General features: G+C 34.3%; 1 protein-coding gene and 1 long non-coding RNA gene across 2 annotated transcripts in view; one reads left to right on the top strand and one right to left on the bottom strand.

Annotated features, from left to right (window-relative positions):
• The window catches only part of LOC109611672 (uncharacterized), a 186,055-nt gene that overhangs the window by 165,557 nt on the left and 1,471 nt on the right, over positions 1-19,027 (bottom strand). The gene's annotated exons all lie outside the window — the stretch shown is intronic.
• LOC101888406 (lipase member H-A) lies at positions 3,190-18,275 on the top strand. The gene is made up of 6 exons (XM_011291845.3): positions 3,190-3,784; positions 14,421-14,569; positions 14,724-14,839; positions 14,904-15,222; positions 17,729-17,930; positions 17,998-18,275. The coding sequence occupies exons 1-6, from the start codon at positions 3,579-3,581 to the stop codon at positions 18,062-18,064; spliced, it is 1,059 nt and encodes a 352-aa protein (XP_011290147.2). The 5' UTR covers positions 3,190-3,578; the 3' UTR covers positions 18,065-18,275.

Here is a 19,027-nt window from a genome sequence, read left to right as displayed (position 1 = left end):
TATGAGAAGTGTGTCTTCTAAGAACACCATTAAGCGTTTATACGAAAAATTTTCGACTGATAACGCTCTTTCTAATCCGAAGAGGCCATATAAAAGTCGACCAAGGCGATCAGCCGAGAATATCGCTACCGTACGAGCCAGTGTTGAGAGGTCCCCAAGAACATCCCAAAAACGCCGTTCTAAGCAGTTGGGCATGGCTCGCTCCACTTTACAACGGATTATTCGCATTGATTTGCATTTGTTCCCGTACAAAATTCAATTGACGCAAAGAATGTTGCCTGCGGACAAGCCTTGATTTCTTTGATTTAAAAAAAAACATGGGCAACCCTGTATACTATTTTAAAGATTTTTAAAATAGTAATAAAATCTTAGAACTCTAGAAATATTAGCCGTAAACAAGCTCTGATCGAGTTCCTAGACACCTAGAAAATAAAATAATCGAAATAAACACTTGATCGAACATCAATCAATGCTCGGCACATGCAAAAAATATAAATAAAGAGAAGAGCTTGTATATACTATCAGAAAATACCAGGAATACATTCTTAAGAATCTATAACAATCTTGAACTTTTAGAGAGCTTAAAAGATAAACTTAAAACAATTTATCATTAGAGCTGTTAGATACCTTGATATTTTTAAAATGTTGTTGAAACATCCCGATTTCGTGAAAAATGTTATTAAATAACCAAAAATGTAGATATCTTAAAAATATGCTCAAAATTCCACTATCAAAACTTTTTGGAATCTTGAAAATATTCTGAAAATCCACGATTGAAGCCCTCTGATAACATTAAATGCTCTTTGATAACATTTCCAATCAAAAATTTAACCTTCTGTGGGGAGGTGCCAGAAGGGTTGGGCCGTTAGCAATCATCTTCACACTAGATCTTTCTTAGCAGAAATATTGTAATGTATGAAGTTTAAAAATATTCGGGTGCTTTGGGTTATTCAAAATGTTGACCCGTTTTGAGGGATTTATTAGAAGGAGTGGTCCAATATATAACTTCACGCCAGAATTTCTGGTAATAGTAGTATTGAGATGTGACAAGTTTGAAACGATTCGTCATATCATATTACATTTAATGAGCTTAATGATTATTCAAAATGTTGAGCCGTAGTGGGGGAGGTACCATAATGAGAGGTCTGATAAATTCCATGTTCATAGCAGATCTTGTGTTATTTACAACATTGGGAAGTGTGTTATTTGAAGATAGCCGTATGCCTATTTCCAATTTTATATATTATAATTATTCAAAATGTTGATCAGGTGTGGGAAGGTGTTCAAAGGAGTGGTCTGATATATGCCGACTTTGCATAAGATATATGTATTGAGATGTGCAAAATTTGAAAGTAGTCGGATGATCATTTTACATTTTATGGGCTTCGTGGTTATTTCAAACATAGACCCGTTTTGGGGAGGTATCAGAAGGAGTTCCTTCTATCGGTTCTTCCTACCAAATATTGTGTTAATACAGGTATTGGGATTTGCCGAATTTGAAAGGAACTGAAAACCTTGACCTTTTTTAGGGGGGGTGAACAGAAGGAGAGTACTAATATTGCCTATCTCGGAAATTGGTCTAAGTTAGAGAATAATATTATGATGTAGCAAATTTGTACCTAATCTGACACAGACTGATGGACACCCCTACATCGACTCCAAATGTTCCGAAAAGGATTTCGTCCAAAGAGCTAAATCTAAAGCCCTTATTTCGATGATGCAGGTTTTGGTCTTATCAAATGGCATATACACTACGTAGACATATGACTGAGAGTATAAAAATTGTAAGAGATTTTGAATGTCTTTAAAAATACTCAAATACCGATTAGAGATCATCAACGTCAAAGACTACGTTAAAAATATTTTTAAAATATCTGCAAATATAAATCAGAGAGTATTTAAGAAATATTTTAGCTCTGGGAAATTATAAACAAAAATTCTTAAAAAAAATCCGCGATTTTTGCATTTGGAAATTCGCAAAAAAATCAACGATTTTAGCTCTTGAAAATTTAAAAAAAAAAAGTTTCTTAAAAAATTCACTATTTTAGCTTTAGAAAATTTTAAAAAAATTTTCTTAAAATCCAAGATTTTAGCTTTTACAAATTGTAAAAAAAATCCACGATTTATGCTCTTGAAGAACTTAAAAATATTCTTTAAAATTTTCTATTATAACTATTGGATATTTGGAAAAATATTCATAAACTCCATTATTACAGCTCTTGGAGTCGGTATAAAAAATAATTCTTAAAAAATCCACGATTATGGTCCTTGGATATTACAAAAAAATGTTTTCAAAGAATTCACGGTTGTGGCTCTTTTAGACGTTAGAAATTATCCTAAAACCCGTATTCTTAAAACTCGTATTCTAAAAACTCGTATTCTTAAGAAAAAACCTTTTTAATATTTTGGGACTTAAAATAGTATTCTTAAAAAAATCAACAATTATAGCTCTTAAAATCTTATGATACAATGAAATAATATTTAAAAATATCTCTACTATATATATTAAAATATGATCTAAAATACACGATTGTAACTTTTGAAGACTTTCGTAGACAGGATTATAGATGTTGAACTAAAAAAATATTCTTAAAAATATCTTTTAACATTGGAGACCTTTTAAATATTCTTAGAAATACGAATATAGCTCTTAAATCTTAAAAAATCATAATTAAAGCTCTTGAAGATTCGATTTGTAAACTTCAGGCAATAACCCCGATTATAGCTCTTGGAGATACGTTTATAGATCTTAGAAACTTCAAATATCCAAGATTGAAAAGATGTTATAGACTTGAAAAAAATATCCTTGGGAAATAAGAGTAAGGTTCATAAATATTTCAAAACTGCTACAAAAAAACCCTTAAATCTTTAAAAAATCTCGAAATCCCCGATTATAGCTCTTGGGGACAAAAAATGTTCTCACTAATCTGATCTCTAAAATATTTTTTAAAAATCCTCTATTAAAACTCTCAAAGACCTCCCAGGAAAAAAAAAGTCTTTCCCAATTTCTCACATTTTCCAAACCAACCGCACTCAGTTTAACACAGCGCAAGTTGTAAGGAATTCAAGTGCAACCAACAACAAACAGGTAGCTACTGTTGAAGCCATGTACTGCAGAATAAATAACTGGCTGGCTGACTGACTAGTTGACTGCGCCTGGCTGGCTCGCTGACTGGCTGGATGGCTGGTTAATCGTAACGAAATTTTAAATGTAAACAACATAACGTAGCGGTGGCTCAAGGAAGAAACACACACGAACGAGCTTGAAAACGGGCGCGAGCCAGCTTCTTTACGCGAACTACCAAACACAGGCGGAAAGAAAAAAAAAAAACCAAATGCAAGCTAATTTTACAAGTCAACCGTGAAATCATAACGTTCGACAAAACGAATTGTGAATATGGGAAATTTAAAAGTGAAAATAATGAAAGTGTGAAAGGATTTATTTGTTTATTCATGGAATGTTTTTAATCGAAAGGATAATGAGAAAATACATGAAAGTTTGCGATATTTTTTAAAGATAAAGAAAAAATTAGTTGTCATAAATTTAAAAAAATAAATATAAAAGTGAAAAAATAAAAATGCAAAAGAGAATTTTTTATTCATGTACTCTAACCCTGGCGCTAACCTTTATGTTCTGCTACAGCATAGAGGGTTTGATTTTCAGTCAAACGGATTTAAAAAATTTCGTCCAAAGTGGTGTTTGGGATGTAAATGTTTTACGCTGCATGTTAAGGAATAATCGAATATGCCCAAGTCCATACATAATGTATCGTCTATATGCACCGTAAGTGGATTAAAACTATCGAAGAAAATTTGATATTTTACTAAAAGGAACACTTTAACCAAGCCTGCAAAAGTAACAAAAAAATATCTGAATGCAAGGATACGAAAAAATTTTTTGTGGATATCGTACGTCGTAATCTCTTGGAGACTTTAAAAAAATATTCTTAAAAATCGATGATAACAGGCTTTAAAGACCCAAACCAATTTTTTTAAAGATATTCTATTTTAGCTCTTGGCAACTTTAAACATTCTTAAAAAGTCAAAAATGACTGGAAATTTAAAACAAAATAAATCTTACCAATTTAAGAGAAAATAATTATTTTTGTGTTCAATGTTAAACTTTTTTATTTATACTTAATTTTGAAATTATTGCTCTGTTCCAGAACTGAATAATTTGGACATTTTTGCTACGATAACTAATCTTTCCTTAATGACATCGAAAAAAAAATGCAAAACTATTAGATTCTTGTAAGTTCTGGAACAGAAAAATTGTATAACCAATTGTAACCGAGAACACCAAAACCATGAAAATCCTAAACCAACGACTAGACTGGAAATTGTAGAGTGTGATAAAAATCATTGTTGCGAATTCGAATTCTATTCTTTCTATCAAAAATTTTCCACCATAGTATGGAGGGCATATTAAGTTTATCATTCCGTTTGTAACACCTCGAAATATACATTTTACACCCCACAAAGTATATATATTCTTGATCAGCATAAAATTCTACGTCGATTTATCAATGTCCGTCCGTCTGTGGAAATCACTCTAGCTTCCGAACGAAATGAAGTAGGTCGATAAAATTTTACTTAAATGTGTACTATGTCTGCAGGACTTTTGTTAATGAAAATGGGCCATGTAAGTCCACGTCTTCGTATAGCCTCCATATAAGGGTACCTCCCGATATGCGGTATTTTGATGATTCTAGCAACATTTTTTTACCGGAATTGTTTCAAAATTAATATTTAAAGTTCGTAATAGATGCTACGGCTTAAGAGAGAAAATGGACCATGTAGTTACACGTCTTCGTATAGCCCCCATAAAACGATACATACCGATATTCGGTATTTTGATTTTAGCGACAATAATTACCGGAATTGTTTCAAATTTGGTATATGAAGTTTGTAATATTTACTACAGCATAAAACAGAAAATGGGCCATGTAGGTCCACGTCGTCATATAGACTCTACTATACGGCTACATTAGGTATTTTCAAGATTTTAACAGAATTTTTAACTTATTTTATTTTTTTGAAAATTGTTAGATTTGTACCAAATGGTGGAGGGTATTCAATGTACGGCCCGGCCGAACTTACAGCTTTTTTACTTTTTTTTGGGTTTTTCCGCAAGAGATTTTTATTTTGAATTACTTGATATTTCGGTATCTGTCACTTCACTTTTCCAAGTAAAAACTGCGCAATTAATAAAAATGGGAAAACACACTTATTGTAAAATATTGCAAATATTTGTGCAAATTCGAGCTGTTTGTACCATCCAGCAAAAATTATGTCAACACCAATAGTAATAACATCTGCATACCTTCTGCATTGCTAGTGGACCAAAAGTAATAGTGAGCTAAAAAATACAGACCGACTCGTATAAAATAAAGAAGTTCAAATAACTTACTCAATAACTTACGTCATTACTACGTATTTGGCATAAAAACTTGGGTTAAGCCCAAGCGGTCCGTTTGGGTTCTTGAAATAAATCCGAAATGCCATCAAAAACATCTTGACAGATGAGGCCTATTTTAACCTCAAAAAATTTAGAGTTATTGTTCGGAAACCTCGCCACCCTTAACGTGTGATTATTTGGAGGGTTTTTGGTCCAGTGGGGCCATTGGACCTTACATTTTCAAAAATTATGCCTGCTCGAATGACAGAATTAGCCACTAGATCTATTGGGACGGAATTCACTTGGCGACATTTGGAGCCGATTTCGCCAAGTGCGTTAGGCTGTCTCAGGATGACTCCGTAATAATTCGATGAAACTTTGATCGGTTCCGGAGTTGGCCTAGATTGGCTCCAGAAAGGGTCAGCATTTTGAAAGAAAATAGTTTACTTTCGAAAAAGCAAAAAATTATTCTATTTAAACTTTGCACCTATCAATATTTAAATCTGTCAGATAAGATAAAATATACGAAATCGGTATCCTCCTTCAGATAACTCCCAACCAATGGTTCAAATGTTGAATATTTATAGCTCACATAAAATGCTATATAATTAACCTAAGTGTATTTAAACTTTGCACAACGAAATCTGTATCTGATGTCCGTTATCAAATATCTTTGTTGTGGAGTGTATATAGTATCGGATAAAACATATATATGGGAACTATAGCTATATCTGAACCGATTTTCATCAATATTTGAAATACGTGCTCGTGGGCTGAATTCCGCGGGAAGTGCCACAATTCACTCCATTTGGGCTGATATTAGTCATTTGTTGCATAATAAACCGGAAATAGAATAAAGGAAAAAATGGGAGCTATATCTAAACCTATCTTGATAAAATTTGGCAGGGATGTATCTTATATGTGGTACCAAATATCATTCTTGTGTAATGTGTATTACGAATGTAAGAGACTTAAAACCCCAAATCGGATGAAACATATAAATGCGAGCTATATCTATATCTGAATCGATTTTCACCAAATTTGAAGCACTTGTTTCTAGGCTGAATTCGGTCGGAATTGCCAAATTTTAGTTCATTTGGACTGATATTAGCCATTTGGTGCACAATTAACCCGGAATCGGTTGAAGACATATATGGGAGCTATATCTAAAGTTGAACCGATTCTCATAAATTTCAATAGGGTTCGTTCTTGGGCCAAACAAATATTGTTTGGAAAATTTCATCTCAATTGGTTGAATAATGCGACCTGCATTATGTTCTCAACAAAATATGGACGGACGGACTGACATAAATAAACCGACTCAGAAAGTGATTCTATAAAGATCCTCGAGTAACTACGCTTCCTTCTCCATGTTACAAACAAAAGCACAAAGACATAATACCCTTACCACTGTGTTGTGTAGGGTATAATCGATGTCGAATTTCCTTCAAACTAAGCCCTTTCTATCTCATAACAAAACTTAAAAAAAATTTCCAAACAATATCAAAAAGAAGTATACGAAACATGGTAAAACGAGTTCTGACGCGAAATTGGAGATTAGAAGTGAAAATTGAAAATATTGGCCCACTTTCTCAAAGTTCAAATATTTCACATACATTCACAATATTCACACATAAACCGAAGAGAGTACCCGATATAGTCCAAGTTACCTGTCAAACTTGGACTATACACTCACCTCAATAGAGAAATAAAAAGTAATTTATTTAAGTTCTATAATTTACAGATATATATGAAGTTATTTTTGTATCTCTCAGATATATATGAAGTCATAACTGTTTTGGTATCTCAGATATTGAAATTATTTTTCTTTTTTTTTTTTTTTGTTACCCGTGCTGACAACATGCTTCACAATCTACAAACTCATCAAAATCGTTGTAAATTGAATTATGGTTTGATTAAACTAAGACATGAGTATCAATATAAACAATATTGCTGATCCTAAAGGTTCCTTCAATATCTCACTCATGTTGAATAAATATCCCACCGAGTGTTTAGATGTATAAATATCAACATCACAACAGATGGGGAAAATATGTAAAACAGTTTTGTTTTCTGCATTCAATGATACCATGTGAAAGTGCAGCCATCCATTCACAAAGACCATTGTCAATTTTCTGCCTTAAATCCTTCCTTGTCTAACCAAAACACAAGCGCAGATATAGCAACAGAAAAACTCTTGTTGTTGTTGTTTAAATAAATGGCCAAAACGTTTTTGGCCTCTGAATTATATCCGTTTGTCAACCGGTTAAGCGGCTACCAAATGGCTTATATACACTGGCGTCCTGCAACGTCATTATGCTGCACGAAGGTCAAATGCTAACTTAAAATAGCTGCATATAAATAGCTGAAATATTTTAAAGTGTGAGTGATTGATTAATCAGCTTAAGATGGACGATTAAATACGTGAGCGTAGCAAATTGAAAGTGTTAAAAATAAATGCCAGCAAAGAAGTTGGCTATAAAAATTGCAAGGCGTCAACGAATTCATGATGTCCTTACTTAGCTAAAAATATTAATTTGAACGGATTGTTTACCTTTTATTCTCCACCATGGGATGACTTAAACTATAACCAACAGGAGTGGTTTAAAGATATGACCTTATCCAAATTGTGAACTCATTCAATTGTGGCTAGGACACCGGTGTTGCGTTATATAGTGCAAAAAGTGGAGCAATTATCTTTTATTATCTAAACACAGATAGACAATTCATTTGAACCTTTCGGATGAAAGATGGAAATATCAAAAAAAAATTGGAGTTACTATTACAAAGAGGCTAGACTTTTTTTTTCCAATTTTCTGTGGACTGACTTTATTTCCTCTGATAACCTGATTTACATAATTTCAGCTTATTTTCAAAAAAAAATTAACAGAATGTAGGATATACCAAATAGTGAACCTATATTGAGATTTATTTCGTCAAACTGAGAACCTTATGGTAAACTTTTTGAAAACTTCGTGTTTGCGCGGCAATATTAAAATAAGCACATACAATTACGCCAAATTTGTTCCATATATATTAGCGTAGCCCGACGTCAAGGAAGTGGACGGGAGAAAGCAACAACATCAGCAGAAATGGTTCCACAAGTAAAGAAGCGACTTGATCGAAACCCGCGTCGCAGTGGCCGAAAAATGCTTCGTGAGCTGAACATATCGCAAAATTTCATTCGGCAAATATTGAAAAAAGAGCTCGGGGTTAAGCCATTGAAATTCCAAAAAGTGCAAGAACTTACACCGCAACAGAATTAAAATTGACTCAAAAGAGCTAAAGAGGCGAATTTGGTTTTCTCTGATGAAAAAACATTCGTTGTCCAGCAGTTTGTAAACAAACAAAATGATAGTGTTTACTTGCCAAGAGGTTAGCTGAAAATGTGCACCTTCGGTTGGCCAAAAGAACTCAAGCGCCGGCCATGGTGATAGTGTGGGCCGTCATAACAGCCGATGGCCGCTCTCCACTCTTATTTATCGACCGTGGCATAAGAATAAATGCAGAACATAATCGCGAAAATATTTTGGAGGGTGTATTAAAGCCTTGGGCACGCAAACATTATGGCCGCAGACCTTGGACATTCCAACAGGTTACAAAATGAGGTTGCTTGCTTCATTTCCAGCGCACAATGGCCACCAAATTCTCCGGATACCAATCCGTTGGACTATTGTGTCTGGAGTATTTTGGAAAGCAAGGTTGGCACTAAAAAATACCAAAGTGTCGATCACCTCAAGCGAGCGCTTCGTCGGGAATGGGTCAAAATATCACAGAGCTACATTCGGGCACCGTGTGACGGTTTCATTAGCCGTTCGAAGGCCATAATTCGTGCCAAAAGTGCTCAATTCGAACAAATCTAAACTTATTCTAAAATTTGATGCTATTTCCGACAATAAAATTAAAAAAAAAGATAAAAATTATGGCGTTTGACTTTATTGCAGATTTTTATCTCACCCTGTACAGCCCTAAGGCTATGCCCTCTTCGTATCAGAAATATGCTCCTCAGTATTAAAATGATTTAAAAAGCGCGGAAAATAAATTAAATGCCTGAATTTTCTTTCAAAAACAAAATTCAAGCTGTTCAATCTTTCAATTCCATGGAAAAACTGGTTAATATCTTTGATGCGCCCTTTGTAAAGTACGTTGCTTCTAGTCATTGATTTTGAAAATAGTTTGCTTTTATTTTACAAAACCATAATTTCAAACAAAAATTGAGCAGGATTCGTGCACATTTAGAAAAAGATAGTAATCAGCGGTAGCTCTACCTGACCTTTTTACTGTGCCATGGTGGAAACGTGTTTTGAAAAATAATACTAATAAATATAACATATTAATACTTGTTAATATACATTTATTTTCAAAACTTTGGTAATCATCAAAAGTGATAATTATTAAAAAAATATGAATGTGCTATTGAAAATATTTCTCAATTTTATTATTTGTCTACCAAACCAAACATTTAGCCATAAATAATTGACTAAGAGACTAACCCAACCTTGAATGAAAGTTTGTAAACCAAAATTGAAATTACATTTTCGCCAAATTCTACATTCTAAAACAGGCATACTACAAAAACATTTCTAAAAAAGGAAAACTACAGAAACATTTCCAAGTGAAACTAAAAATAAGAGTTTCCCCTCATGAGATACGTCTATTGTGGAAACACAAATCTAGGTCATTTGGTTTTACGCAAGGATCCACATAAACTCCATTGAATATTGAATTCAACAATAACAACAACAAAAATCAACAGGTTTCTCAATTGAATGACCCACAAAAAAAACTGACAACTTTACTGAAAGTTGTGTTCGGGCGAGATGGTCGCATATTGTGACAAAAAAAAAACTCGCCAATTCCGTTTAAAGTTCTTCGGCGGTATTGTGACCACCAATCATCCAACCTGTATTTCTAACGCGTCAAGTTAATAAAATATGTAGCTTTGAAAAGACAGATATGTATGGCAAAATAAATATTAGCTGCGGAATAGTTCAATAATTATGGCATCGATTTTAAACGAAAACAAAACACAACAAAGTCCGTGGCCAATGTATGTTGGGTGAACATCTGTGGGCTTGTTGGTTAGCGGTTGTATGTAGAAAGCAACTTGTCCTGTGCAGTTGTGGAAGTCCATAAATCACAAGATGAAATTGATACTATACGACCAATATTTTATAGTATCAGAGGATGTTGTGTTATTTTGTCCTACCCTTCTATCCTGAAATGTAAAATTCTTACACCGAAAAAAGTAAGATTTTTGTCAAAACACCATAAATTTAAACGTTTGCGTTAGCATTTGAAGAACAATCCCCTTTGAATGTCTGTAACTGTTGTGTCTACCAATTTTCTATTTTTGCTGTAGCGCACTGTCTACAAGAAAGTCGCTGGCATTTAAGACGCTTATCTACCGCCAAATTCAATAACAACTGGCTGTCTCTAAAGACTAGTTCCTTGCTTAAGGAAAAATCAAGTTTTTCGCGTAATTTTCCACATGGCCTTACTTTCATTGCAAAATAAATGAAATGTTTACAACAAATTCACCATTTAATCTCAATGAAAATGAAAGAAAAATTTATGCCAATAGCTTTGGGAAGTTTGTCGGCTATACAGAAAAAAATGTAGTCTAAATCAAATTTGTGGAGGTGTTTGGAGAAAAATTAGACATGGCTATGGCTGGAGGCAAATAAAATGGAAAAAAGACCATTATTGGACAATTTTTAAAGTGGTCTGTCTTCTTTGGCTGCTATCGAATTGATAGGTGACATTTTTATCCAAAAATATATTGAAATTAATTTTATTTTATTTTTCCACTTTTGGACACCTGCTCCATAAACAGTTCAATTGAGTTAATTGGTATATCAAATAAGAAACTCTTTATATATCAGGTTGTTCAGGTGGGTTCTTTCCAATCAAATCGACGTAGCAAAAATCTGGGAGCTGCTGAGAACTACCGTCTGCATTAGCAGCAGGTTGTGGTGTTTTTGTTAAAATCATGGTAAATATTTGATAATGGAAGTTTTTTTTTATAGTTAAAATTTAGCTGGATTGTTTAGGTTTTAGCAAAATCAAATTATCCCTTTAAATACCAGCCCTTTAGTGAGTATATTTTTTTGTTTCTGCTAATAACCACCCTAATATCTTCAGGAAATTTAACAATGTCCATGGCACCTACATTCGATGCTTGACATTCAAATGATCTATATTTTAGTAAATATATTTAAATGGAGATCCACACTGAGAAAAATTTATTTTATATGCAAACCTATGGATTCCAAAATTGGAAGAGCTATAAAGGGTGAGATAAAAATACCTGCAACAAAGTCAAACGCCACAATTTTTACATTTTGCATTCCAAAATACCCAAGGCACAATAGTCCAACGGATTGGTATCCAAAGATTTTGGTGGCCATTGTGCGCTGGAAATTAAGCGAGGAACCTCATTCTGTAACCATTCTTGCAGCCAAAATGTTTGCGTGCCCAAGGCTTTTATACACCCTTCAAAATATTTTCGCCATAATATTCGGTATTTATTCTGATGCCACGGTCGATTAATACAAGCGGAGAGCGACCATCGGCTGTTATGGCGGCCCACACCATCGCCATGGCCGGAGCATGAGTTCTGGTGGCTAACCGAAGGTGCACATTTCCAGCGAACCTCTTTGGCAAGTAAACACGATCATTTTGTTTGTTTAAAAAACGAATATTTTCTCAACGAATATTTTCTCATCGGAGAAAACCAAATTCGGCAGTTCACCACTTTCGGCCTAGCGGAGCAACTCTTTACCTCTTTTGCGTCTATTTTCTTTCTGTTGCGGTGTAAACTCTTGCACTTTTTGGAATTTCAATGACTTTACCGCGAGCTCATTTTTCAATATTTGCCGAATGAAATATTGCGATATGTTCAGCTCACGAGCCATTTTTCGGGCACTGCGGCGCGGGTTTCGAGTAAGTCGCTTCTTTACTTTTCGCACCATTTCTGCTGATGATGCTGTTTTCTTCCATTTACTTCCTTGACGTCAGGCTACGCTCCCAGCATCACAGTAACGAGCGATGGTACGGGACACAAAAGATTTATTCACATTTAAATGCTGGAGAGCTCTAACGATAGCCACTTATGGGTTTCCAACCAAATATCAAGAAATCACACTATTGCTTTTGTACGCTTGTAAACAATATAATGAGCTATCACTGAAATAATTTTAACAGCTGTCGGACGAGTGGCTTAGAAATGACAGCAGTCTGAAGTTGGTTGCAGACTTTTCATCTCACCCTGTATTATTTGATAAACTATGTTCAGTGTGTCAGACTCTTATTATATTATTTGGAAATATTCCATTTTAAACTACAAGTCAGTTAAAATCTTCAAAGTAGAATGCATTACAGGCTCTAAATACTGAGTTTGATGTAGTTCCATGGAAAAATGTTGCTAAATTCATTACAACACCAAATATCGGTAGAGTAGCGTAATATGGAGGTTATAGAAAATCCTACCATTCTAGGAACAATTCAAACTATTATGCCAAATTTCAAAACACAGATGAGCAGGAAAATCCTTAGAACGACTTATAACTCTATTCTTATAACGAAAATATACATACACTTTGTTAGGTATCCGACGAAAATTTAGAGTTTTCACAAACGGAATGACAAATTTCAGGTTGAATGGAATAAAAAGCGCTCAATATTAATACATTCCAGCATTAAGTAAATAGAAAATTTAAAAATATAAGTGAAATAAGTTGGAAAGTGCAGTTAATGCCTTCACAATAATGCAATGCGATTATCTGAAATCATTAGGAAATATAAGGCAAATATATCCAGAAAATACACCTCGAAACATTTTATTCGAGCATCGCCTCAATAATGCAGCTATCATAGTTTTTGTGCAATTCAGCATTTTCATACAGTTTCCCTACCGCAAACCCCATTTTGGTTCTTCGTCCACTTCGGGAAATTGTGTAATTTTCCTGTTAAATAAATGTAGGAGAATTGCTTTATCTTAAAATTTCTTGAAAAGACGTTGGTTTATTCAAAAAATAGTAAAAATCATTACAATTTAAAAAATATATATTATTTTTATAAACCCCCTGTGCACCGCCACAAAATACGAGTGATTTCTGTCTTTGCTGAAATATTAAAATTTTATATTCACGGGCATAATTAGAACCGTTGAAAAATATGACCAAATCGATGAAAACACGAAATATCGAAAGGTACCCTTATATGCCGCCTATAGGAGAACGTGGACCCATATAGACAGTTGTCTGCTACGGTGGTTGCTATCTATTGTAAATATCAAATACCTACAAGTGTCGTTGTATTGGGTTATGGGGAAACCTTAGCATATATACACTATTTACTATCATCGGAACCTATTACGAACTACAAATACCGACTTTTAAACATTTCAGTAAAAAATGGTGTGTTAAATTGTAAAATACCGAGGTAGACTTAAATGGCTCTTTTATGAATATGACCTATATACTAAAAAATAAGCACATGTGCAAAATTTTAGACTTATATCTCAAATCGTTTTAAAAATAGCGTGATCGTAACATACAAGTGCACATCGCTGAATTTTATATATTACACGGATCAAGAAAATATATACTTGTTGGGTCTGACATGAGTATTTCGAGGAATTACAAAAGGAATGAAGCCTTCCTCCATAGTTTATTGGAAGGCATAAAAACAGTTGGGTACCAAGAAAAACAAGTAAAAACGAATCTAGCTACCGTAAACATATTACTATTCCCCTCGGCCGAGCTTTTGAGTAAATGTGGGCCACGATTGGCTTTTTATCGTACAGATGTTTAGTTGGATATATTAATTTGATGGTCTACGTTAACCTTCATATACCTAGAAACTTGTTGGGATGTTGTAACAAAGTCAATGTACATGTAAATAAATTGTTAAACACACACCTTACACCTCATTACACCATCTTAGATGACATCTTATATCTCATTTATTAATTTAGTTTGTTTTTTCTTTTCATTACTATTTACTTCTTGCATTACAGGAAATCGTCACGGTATGGTGTTGCCATTAATATCCATAATCCTATGACATTGTTCCAAGGCGGTTTCAGCAGCAAGCGTGATACCGTATTTATCGTCCATGGCTTCAATGGAACGGCGACAGATAAACATTTGCAGTTTTTAAGGGATGGTTAGTGAGTAAACTTTAAGCCGTCGCAATGGCTACAATTCAAGCGTATATATTAAATTAAATAAATAACTGTAGTTTCGTGAAAATACAACAACAACAAACTCAATATTATGGTTAACCATTAATATTTTTTTGTCATCTTTTGTTATTAAAGCATATCTATCGAGAGACTTCAATGTCATTACCGTCGATTGGAGGCCATTGACTGAATATCCATGCTATTTGCAATCGCTGATAAACACCAGATTGACGGCGCAGTGTACGGCACAGGTAAGGCGGAAAATTGAATTAAAAAAAAAAATTATTTGAGTTGAAATTTGTTTTGTTTTTGCAGATGTATTCATTTCTAACACATTATGGGGCCACCAGAGAGAAAATCACCTGCGTTGGCCACTCGTTGGGCGCCCATATTTGCGGCATGGTCAGCAATCATTTGAATGTCAAACAATACCGCATAATTGGCCTCGATCCGGCCAGACCTCTAATAGAACGCAAGAAAAGTAATCAGTTTCGCTTGTCATTGGACGATGCCAATGTCATTCAAGTAATACACACAAATGCCGGCTACTTGGGTCAGGAAGAGAATACTGGACATTTAAATTATTGTGTCAATGGTGGACGGGTACAGCCATACTGTAAAGGAAGTCCCATAAGTAAGTTCAGCTGCAAAGCAAATCGATTAATTTACTTTTAGTATTGACATGTTTAAAAGTCGAAATCAACCTTCGAGTTTGTAAAAAAACACAAAGTCGAGTTTTCGTAATTAATTGTCGATGTAGAAATATCAGACTTTTGGTCTGCTTTTAAAACCCCTCATCTTCTCATATTTTATTTTGAAGATTTCTTCTTAACACAGCTGGTGGATTTATTCCTCAAAATAAAATATTCAATTTAGGTAAATTATTTGGCGCAGTGGTACCTCGTGTTTCTTATACCCTCTACGATACACAGTATGCAGGGTATATTAAGTTCGTCATTCCGTTTGTAACTCATCGAAGTAATAATTTAAGACCTAACAAAGTATATATGCATGGTGATATGAAAAAACTGCAACCAACTTCAGACTGCTGTCATTTCTAAGCCACTCGTCCGACAGCTGTTAAAATTATTCCTGTGACAGCTCATTATATTGTTTACAAGCGTACAAAAGCATTTTGGTGAGAATTTTCCAGAAAAAAAATTAATCGTGATGGAATTCAAGCGTGATAGTGTGATTTCTTTATATTTGGCTGGAAAACCACAAGTGGCTATCGTTAGAGCGCTCCAGCTTTTAATGGCCAAAAAACTGCTCGTGAGCTGAAAATCTCGCAATATTCCATTTGGCAAATATTGAAAAATGAGCTCGTGGTAAAGCCATTGTAATTCCAAAAAGGGCAAGAACCTACACCTCAACTGGAAGAAAATAGTAGAAATAGAAAGTGCTGAATTGCCGAATTTAGTTTTCTCCAATCTTTGATGAGAAAACACTCGTTGTCCAGGAGTTTGTAAACAAACTAAAGATGTCAGCTGAAAATGTGCCACCCGAACTCAAGCGCCGGCCATGGTGATGGTGTGGGCCGCCATAACAGCCGATAGTCGCTCTCCGCTTGTATACATCGACCGTGGCTTCAGAATAAATGCCAAATATTATCGCGAAAATATTTTGGAGGGTGTTTTAAAGGCTTGGGCACGCAAACATTTTGGCCGCAGACCTTGGGCATTCCAACAGGACTCCGCACCACCGCACTCAAGACCAAAGAATGGCTACAAAATGAGGTGCCTCGCTTCATTTCCAGCGCACAATGGCCACCAAAATCTCTGGATACCAATTCGTTGGACTATTTTGTCTGGAGTATTTTGGAAAGCAAGGTTGACACTAAAAAATACCAAAGTGTCGATTAACTTAAGCAAGAGCCCGACGAAGCCAAAATACCGCAGAGCAACATTCGGGCAGCGTGTGACGGTTTCATTGGCCGTTTTAAGGCCATAATTCGTGCCAAAGGTGACCAATTCGAACAAATCTAAACTTATTCTAAAATTTTATGCTATTTCCGACATTTTTTTGCTTTCATTCAATAGAATTTAAAAATTATAGCGTTTGAGTTTGTTGAAGTTTTTTTTTATCTCACCCTGTATTCTTGATCAGCGTAAAATTCTAAGGCAATTTAGTGCGAATAAAGAAAGGACGCTAAAGTTTTGCACAAATCAGTATTTTGTCCGCAACCAGGGCAAGATCGAAGATTGACTATACCGGGCCATTATATCATATAGCCCCCATATAGCGGAACCCCCTATGTTTAGTATTCTGATGATTGTAGCCAAATTTTTCAAAGAACCCCCTGGAAAAGTATTGTCTATATAGGTCCACGATATCGTATATCCCCCATGTAACAGTTCCTCCCTATATTCGTATTTTGATGACATTAGAGACATTACTCACCGGTGTTGTTTCAAATTTTGTACTTAGAGTTCGTAATGGGAACTACAGTCTATGACAAAAAATTGTCCATGCAGGTCCAGATCAGCGTATAGAACCCATATATCGGTACCTCCCTATATTCAGTATTTTGATGATTTTAGCTACATTATTCACCGGATTTTTTTCAAGATTCGCATTTGAACATTTTCTATGACAAAAGTTGCCTTCGTACAGACCCCAATTTAACGGCTATATTCGATGTTTTTAAGATTTCAACATAATTTTAACGGATTTTATGTTTTGAAAAATTCAAAATTCGTTCCAAATGGTGGATGGTATTTCAATTTCGTCCCGGCAGAACTTACTGCTTTTTAACTTGTGGGTAATCGAATTTGGCCTGAAATTGGCCATAATAGTTTAGTTGCTGCTCTACATAAAATTTAGGTTCAATTTAAAGGATCCTCCAAGTTTTAGGAAGGTTAGCCCATTTAGTTATTAATCACGTTTTCATAGGGTAGATGTTATAAAACATTTAGTACTACCGAACCTACAATGAATTAATTTTCTATTTTTTAATAAATCCCATCAAAAACTTCAAAATTCTAAGTCGACTGGAAAAGTGATTTAGAAGTCAAAATCGAAAATTGACTCGACAAAAATCGAAATGACTAAAAGTCGACTATTATTTTCGGTTACATATACAACTATTTAAGGACTTTATTTAAAAAGTTAATTTATTTTTTTATTTTTTTCCATTCCAGGACGATCTCGATGTTCACACTTTTTAAGTATTTGCTATTTGGCATCGGCTGTGTTTAAACATCGCCGCTATTTGGGTGTACCATGTCCGACGGGTTGTGTCGATGTAACCGGACCAAAACGTCGACCCGTCTCCAGTGCAAATCCCTTTAATGCTATATCACAAATTGGAGAATATTATATGGGAAATGATGCGCCGGACAAGTGAGAAAAATATTTATTTATAATTTAATTTGAAAGTACTAAAATATTTATTATCTTTTATTTCAAGTGCCAAAGGTTGTGTCTGCATCGATGTACCATTTGTCCGGCATTGTCCCTTCAGCGAAGTAACGTAACAAATTCAAAATTAGTAAAATAGTATTAACATAGTTATGTGTTGAAATGACATATTGACTTGTGCAAAAAAATCCGGTAACCGGAGTAGGTCCATTTACACCCTAGTTGTAAGTATTTTCATTACTGTTTGTTAATGTTATTTAACTAGTTTAATTTTAAATCTATTTATTGTCATTAGTCTAAATAAATTAAATAAAGAAGTAACTAAAATAAAAAATAGTGAAACCGTTTTAAGTTTTTCGAGTTGTCTAATGAAAAACAGTAAACTAAAATTTTTGGTTGAAAACGTAAACCGTCAAAATGTTTAAAACTTACTTGGATTTGCGCTTCTTTTCGCATACACAAACAGTAACAGCCACCAAACTAAAAGTGCCAATATGCAAGAGAATCCATAAATCATGGAAATGAAATATTTTTACCAAATGTGAACCTTGTTTCGCATTGTAGCTTAAAGCTCCAAATAAAGGTAGGTGTGAAATTTTGTTGCTGTTTTCAAAAACTTCAAAACTTTGTTTATATTAAATTCATATCACATTTAAAACATTGCGAAACCAATAGTAGATAGGATAAATAGGTTTCAGCACAAGGAATGCTTCTGACGTTTTGTTGGAGAATTTTAAAGAAATATTGTAATTATTGAAATAAGAGATAACCCCAAACAAGTAAAAAATACCCTCCACAATTTGGAACGAATTTTGCAATTTAAAAAAAAAATAATATCCGTTAACAATTCTGTGAAAATCTTAAAAATAACGAATGTAGCCGTTATGTTAGGGTCTATACGTCGACGTGGACCTTTAATAGGCAACTTTTGTCATAATATTTAAATGCGAAACTTAATAAAATCGGTGAATAATATAGCTGGAATCATCAAAATACCGAATATAGGTACCGTAGGGGCTATACGAAGACGTGGACCTGCACTGACAATTTTATGTCTTAGGCTGTAGTATCCATTACGA

This window comes from Musca domestica, unplaced genomic scaffold (assembly GCF_030504385.1).
Source record: "Musca domestica strain aabys unplaced genomic scaffold, Musca_domestica.polishedcontigs.V.1.1 72, whole genome shotgun sequence".
In the NCBI taxonomy this organism is placed as follows: domain Eukaryota; kingdom Metazoa; phylum Arthropoda; class Insecta; order Diptera; family Muscidae; genus Musca; species Musca domestica.
This window is presented reverse-complemented; position numbering and strand designations above follow the sequence as displayed.

Coding starts and splice junctions, on each gene's coding strand:
- LOC101888406 (XM_011291845.3), top strand. CDS start 3,579: ATGCAAAAGAGAATTTTTTATTCATGTACTCTAACCCTGGCGCTAACC. Junction 14,840..14,903: donor CGGCGCAGTGTACGGCACAG/GTAAGGCGGAAA, acceptor TTGTTTTTGCAG/ATGTATTCATTTCTAACACA. Junction 17,931..17,997: donor GGAAATGATGCGCCGGACAA/GTGAGAAAAATA, acceptor TTTTATTTCAAG/TGCCAAAGGTTGTGTCTGCA.